We start from the raw sequence: 6,391 nt of genomic DNA on the forward strand, positions 1-6,391 counted from the left end.
TGATCACCAAAGTTTAGTGTAAAGTTCCCCTATTTGAAGGGTATTTTTCAGGGATATTTACACATTTTTTGTTGATAACATTATAGACATTTTCGGTTAACAGAAATATGGCAATTTCTAATATAATATTATAGTATCGATGTCACTATAAATATAATAATACTCCACTTCGTTAGAGAGGCTCGGAGTAATGTGCTACACCTCATTAGAATCACCAGTGATATGGTCTATCGCAAGGGCTTTCCAGAATTAGTCATCTGTGCAATGAGGGGGATGATTGGCTTCATCATGCTATTCCGATAGTAGCAGTAGACAACCACTATTATCATTGTCATGGTTGTTATCGCTACTACCGCAGTGCTCAGGTAGAAGCTCTTCTGGACCCCGCCGGTCGCAATAAGACTAGCACCACTCGGAATTCCATGGCGCCTGACGATAACATACCACGCGATACAGAAAGCGTGATCGCTGGTTTCCTGGAAAAAGTCCATCAAAAACTTCGTCGAGACGTTAGAGTGGAGAGGAAAGATCGCGCTGGCTACAATGATAGAGGTCATAGTAGCGATAGTAGTGATATTAGTGATAGTAGTGATAATAGTGATAATAGTAATAATAGTGATTGTAGTGATAGTAGTAATAGTAGTGATAGTGGTGATAGTAGTGATAGTAGTGATAGTAGTGATAGTAGTGATAGTAGTGATATTAGTGATAGTAGTGATAGTAGTGATAGTAGTGATAGTAGTGATAGTAGTGATATTAGTGATAGTAGTGATAGTAGTGATAGTAGTGATAGTAGTGATATTAGTGATAGTAGTGATAGTAGTGATAGTAGTGATAGTAGTGATAGTAGTGATAGTAGTGATAGTAGTGATAGTAGTGATAGTAGTGATAGTAGTGATAGTAGTGATAGTAGTGATAGTAGTAGGGATAGGATTTATCATACATCATCTCGATCGAACAAGGCGTTAGCGTTTCTCAGAAATGATCATTGCGTGAGTTACATGAGACTTTGCAGAACTTTTGAACTTCCGAATGTCAGCAAATTGATCTTCAGAATCTGAACTCTATTTTAGTCTAGTTTAGTTTAGCATGCTCGCGAAGGGTGAAGGAAATTTCGCTCGGCGAGTTTTAATTATCACACGACGCCGTACGACCTCAGGTTACGGCTCATCGCCCAACACGGAGAGGAATAGCAGGAAGAGAACTCCGGACAAGTCGGAGGATTTGGCTCTACGAGGTCTTCAGTCGCTGACTTGTCACGCGCCACGAAATCACATCTACCTAGCTGTAGTCCCTCGGGAAAATTGTTCAGGTTTAGTGGAAGAGAATCAAGTGTTGAAAGAGCAACTACGGGATGCCCAACACAGAGTCTCTCTGTTGGAGAGGCAACTACAACGGTGATTTTGTGGCGCGTGAAGGTTGAGGAGATGCCTATCGTAAGGTACTTACGTGACTATCGACCTGATCAAACTGGGGATGTGTCGGTGGACATGTGAGACGACCGAGCTGCTTTTTGGAATGCTGAGTGTACTGCTTCTTTTAGCTGAGCGAATACACTGTCGTAGTAACAATGATGACTTATAGCAATGATCATCTAATCGTAGTTGTTTACTAGTGATGGGAAGTCCTCGGTTCGTACGCGCTTTTGCCGATACTCTTATAAGAGATATCTTACGCTGCCTCGCACTGTGCAGGAAGTTTTCTCGGCAAGCTAAAAGGGACGACTTCAAACAGTTATCACCATCCCGACGAGTGAAGGAAAGTGGCGTGTCAATATACGACAAAACTCGATGGATGCAGAGGTAGTGCTATCAGCTACGGTGATGTTGGATATTCCAATTCTATGTTAATCGATTTAAGAGTAGTATCTTCGATTAATGCTCGCAATGTGCAATGAGGATTGCGCGAAATGGATATCTCCACGCACAAGCATTTTCGTATGTGTGGATGAATTTTTCGAGACTCGTACAGAAGTTCTGAACGTTTATGCTGCATCGAGTCGTTAACTAAATCGCCATACGGATAGATCTACACGGACTGTACTCGATCGATGTACAATGAGCAGATCGATTGTGGTCAGTTGCCCTCGAGATGATAGTTGGGATAACACCAGACGGAGTTTGGAGGAGCTCATTCGAGAAGTGGATCGTTCATCTCCTGATGGCTGCAGTGAAGGCGATCATTGGCGTTTGCTCACCATGACATGACACTGCTTCTATGTAATTCTAATTATCTTGAGTTCGTATGCTATGTTAATACGGTTCGGTATTCTGGAATTTTCATCAACGTTCATTGGCAATGTAAGATGGATAGGTGAGCTTCCCTGGTTAGTCAAAATCAACACAGTTACGTGAAATACGTATCGAGATTTGGTGGCGCAAGACCTTGTTGCAAGGGTGGCAACTTATGTATTTAGGAGTCCTGAATCATGACGGGACAATCGAAGGTGGCACAATTCTTGCCGCAGAAACTTTCTGCCTCTAGGGTCGCAGGGAGTCCGGTAACCTTCAGAGTTGTTTTTGAAGGGCACTACGTTGTCGACCGACTTGTTACAGAGCTTATCAAATTTCAGTTTGAAATTGATCCAACAATGGTGAGCTGCAAATTGAATTCATTCAAGCTAATCTTGCCTCTATTATTAGGCGATAACGATTCTGGCTTTGCAGTTCTCCGTTCTCTCTCTGAAAGACTTTTCACCGTCGGAAGTAAGAAGATTCGCTTGAGTTCCTGCCTTTCCCATGAGAACTTGCATTCTAAACTGAGACAATGTCATTACGAGACCGTGCATTCTATTTGATAGAATGCATTTGACGATTCCGGCATTAACTTGGTGAGTGCATGTGTCGGAAGCTCATCGACTCGCCTCTCCGTTAGTTTTTACAAGGAAAAACACTAAGAGCCGAAATTTCATTGAATCTCCTCGTTGCCGATATGGGAACGTATTCATGAGTACGCACTTCCTAAGTGCCACTTTGCCCACACCTCCAACGTTATCGAGATCGATCTGAATGATTGGAGCCCACATTCGTTGGGATGAAAAACGGTAGATGAAGAAGGTTCGACTCCGGTTGTTGACAGCTCCGTGAACGAGAAATTCCAAGGGCGAAAGTTAAACTAGTTTCTTCATCAGGCCGATGGCATGAGCCGAGAGCTCCGCTGTCACAGCTGAGGATTCTCGCAGCCTTTGAACTCTCCAGTGGTTGACATGATTGTTATTCAGGGCTTTGAATACTCTATCAAAGCCTAGTCTGAGTCTCGCTCTTCGAGTCGGTCATCGTGTCCGAACATGCCGTCAGGGTGTCTGGGAGATACGAGGGGTCTCGCTCAAGGCACCCAGAGAAGCCTAGCGTTCGCGGCGGCCGCGGCACTGCTTGTCAACATATCCAGTTGATTTTGTCAACGGCATGCTTTTCATAACGTATGCATTATAGAATTCTCGCTTAATAGGATTGGCCGAAACCAATCGTTGCTGGATTTCGGTCTTTCTCTTGCGGAATAAGGGTAACGAAGAGTACTACCCTACACAGGCTGATTTCGCACGAACTATCCACAAGCGCAAAGGAGCTACGATCACGCACGATGTAGTCTTGTACTTTGATAGACCTATGACTCTTTGAATTTTTGGCTGGTTGGAATCGAGTTTGCGGCTTTCGTGCATATTGGTGTACAATGGCTTGCCAGGGTTCAACGCTAGGCTGAAACTGTTGAACACAAACTATGTATCATCAAAATTGATGGAGATAACATCACCCTCGTCGCTGCAGTGATAATAATTGATAATGTAAAGGATCCGAGACCCCTACGTGGGGTCATGCCATGGGTTTATACCGGATCATACGAATCTTCATTTATTGAATAGTACAGGCTTGTGTTCGATTACTGTTCGCTAGACGATAAGAGCAATAGAGAATTACTGTTTCTTGAGGAGCTCTCTCCTGATTGGAAAATGCAAGGTTCCCATGATAACCGGCAGCTCGGACTCACCGAGTGGTTGTGAATGCCATGCTCTTCCCTTCAGGAAATTCACCTCCTATTCGGATATAGTCTTGAGGACTATATTTGTGGCAACGAAGATCCTTGATAGCCTCATGGAGGTGGATACGGTTAATGTAGCGCTTGTTCGCACTTACGGCCGGCGATCTGTCACCCGATTTAGAGAGAGAAGTTCGATAGCGTTGTTGGGGTGTTACTCGTCCTCAGGCTGAGGTTCAGGGTGTGATGGTTAGTATGAAAAGGCAGGTGTCGGCGGAGAGCACGAGTTCGATCTCTGCATATCTGTACATGTGTTGGTGATAATATGAAAATTCTGAGGGAATTTTGAGAACTTCTCATTGGCTCCTGTACACTCCTACCCGAACTTGTATGTAGTCTCCTGAGCACAGCTGAGGGAAGCGAACACATATTCCAGTGGGTGAGTGTTCCCAACACCTAGTATGTATTGAGTTAGTCGGCATAACGAGGAGAGGTATATATGCATGCAAGTTTGACTGTAATAATGCCCGCTATCGGTGAGCACCCACTCGCCCGTCACATACCATCATCATCGAGTTCTCTGCCCATACGGTTCTCTACTACTTATAGTAATAGTGGATTGCTGCTGTTGGAGCTCCCGGAGGGTGTTGATGCTGTTAAGGCAGAGGGACAGAGGCTTGTAGTTATTAAGGGTAGTAGAATCAGAAGCTACATCCAACTGGGTGGGGAAGTCTTTGTCTCCCGCTGTTTGTGCTCAGTGTGGGAAAATATATACGTGGTCAATCACATGTGTTGGTGACAATACGAGAATGTTGGGGAATTTGCGGGGATTCTCAGCGATTTCTATACACTTCTACCCAAATTCGTATTTACACTCCTGAGCTCCTCGGCTGAGAAGAGCGATAATATATTCCTACTCCAACACTGAGTGACTATCTCACAACCGTTGGAGTCCTTCCTTGATTTCATGTGATTGATAGGTAAGCCGAATGAGGCGGCAGTGGCCTGTATTGGTGGGCAGTCCTTCGAGATGAAGTCTTTGAACAACTCCAATGCCCGCTTGGTGTGTCAGTAGGTGTGTCTCTGTCCATAACGGTTGGAGGTCCTCCTCCGTGTAGGGTGGTCGAAGGGGGAAGAGTCGAAGTAGCATGCAATCAACGAGATACGTTCGTGCTAGAGCCTATTGGGCCTAAGATCAACCACAACGCTGTAATTGAGGAGAGTTCACTTGCTTCCTATTGTATGATATTACGACAAATGTTTGTGCGATATCTTTCTATGTGAATCTGGGAGATTCTGTAGAGGGTTTGGGCGATTGGTAGCAGGGAATCATCCAAATGTCGCTTATGTTCCCGGGGAACTCATTTTGAATTTCCCGCACGACTAGGAACACATTTCTTCAATTAGTTACCCATGTAAATATCATCATCACATTGAGAACATTTCCCCATTGTTATCACACTCTAGCGAACGTTATCTCCCAAAGTTAAATGGGCTCCTGGTTGGTAGGTAGCATCGGTGCTGGAGGAACAGAAAGGTGACGTGGAAGGGATTGATGATAGGAAGAGGTTGAAGCATGCACTGCAAGCAAGTGACGAAGAGGTATTTGTGAATATAAGGTTCTACCGGGATTTGAACCCAGATCGCCAGATTCAGAGTCTGGAGTGCTAACCGTTACACCATAGAACCGTTAATTTTGTGTGTCTGAGCCGGACTGACTGGAAATTCTGATGAGGTCATGTAGCGTTAACGATATTGCTACTACGGCAGGTTGATGCCTTTTTGGATGACCCACAGTCTAAGATTGTTACTGACAATGCCGGCAGGATAATCGTCATGGACGAAAACTTCATCGTTGAAACTTTGGATTTGGTCAGTCTTCGTGTCACCGTCCGCATCACCGCTTATCGTCAGATACTCTCAGTGCTCCCAGACTGTTGCGATGCCGCCTCCGAAGAGGATGGGGGCCGCATTCACGTTGATGTTGAGGAGTGTTGGCAAGCATTGGATTCGGTGTGCGACTCTGAGGTTGGTCACCATGTTGTGAGTACTGTGGACCCGTTGTGTTATCAGGGTAGATCGACGCCGCCGCTCAGTGTCGTAGCCCGTCTGCTAGCATCCCTCGCGACGGAGAATACGGCTAAGTCGCGAACTAACATCGAGTTAGACGAGGGAAGGATTCGGGTCGCTCGAGCGGCCCAGATTGTGTGTCAGCGAGGAAGCTTGCCTTTGAAGGAGTTCGAGGAGCAATTTGCGTGAGAGTTCGTTTGGATTCGTTTTGCAGCCGACTATTGCAGACACGCTGTTGGAAACACGATCGGCTGTAAAGGGGAAGAGCCTCAAGGCAGGGAAGACGGGAGATACGTCAGCTGATCTATGGTATGATCAGAGACAAGTTGTTATCGATGACGGAGTGTCT

The 6,391-nt window shown here is 45.3% G+C and overlaps 1 protein-coding gene and 1 non-coding gene across 2 annotated transcripts; one reads left to right on the plus strand and one right to left on the minus strand.

The window, feature by feature from the left end:
* Positions 1-4,495: 4,495 nt before the first annotated feature.
* Pmar_PMAR028773 (hypothetical protein) lies at positions 4,496-6,231 on the plus strand (the record flags this gene model as incomplete). The annotated part of the gene is made up of 6 exons (XM_002772562.1): positions 4,496-4,508; positions 4,953-5,043; positions 5,091-5,181; positions 5,482-5,574; positions 5,743-6,000; positions 6,046-6,231. The coding sequence occupies 6 exons, from the start codon at positions 4,496-4,498 to the stop codon at positions 6,229-6,231; spliced, it is 732 nt and encodes a 243-aa protein (XP_002772608.1).
* On the minus strand, positions 5,590-5,661 carry Pmar_PMAR028774. Its single transcript has one exon. It is a non-coding gene; the product is annotated as a tRNA-Gln (tRNA).
* Positions 6,232-6,391: the final 160 nt, after the last annotated feature.

Source organism: Perkinsus marinus (genome assembly GCF_000006405.1).
Source record: "Perkinsus marinus ATCC 50983 genomic scaffold scf_1104296960784, whole genome shotgun sequence".
NCBI classification, from domain to species: Eukaryota; Perkinsozoa; order Perkinsida; family Perkinsidae; genus Perkinsus; species Perkinsus marinus.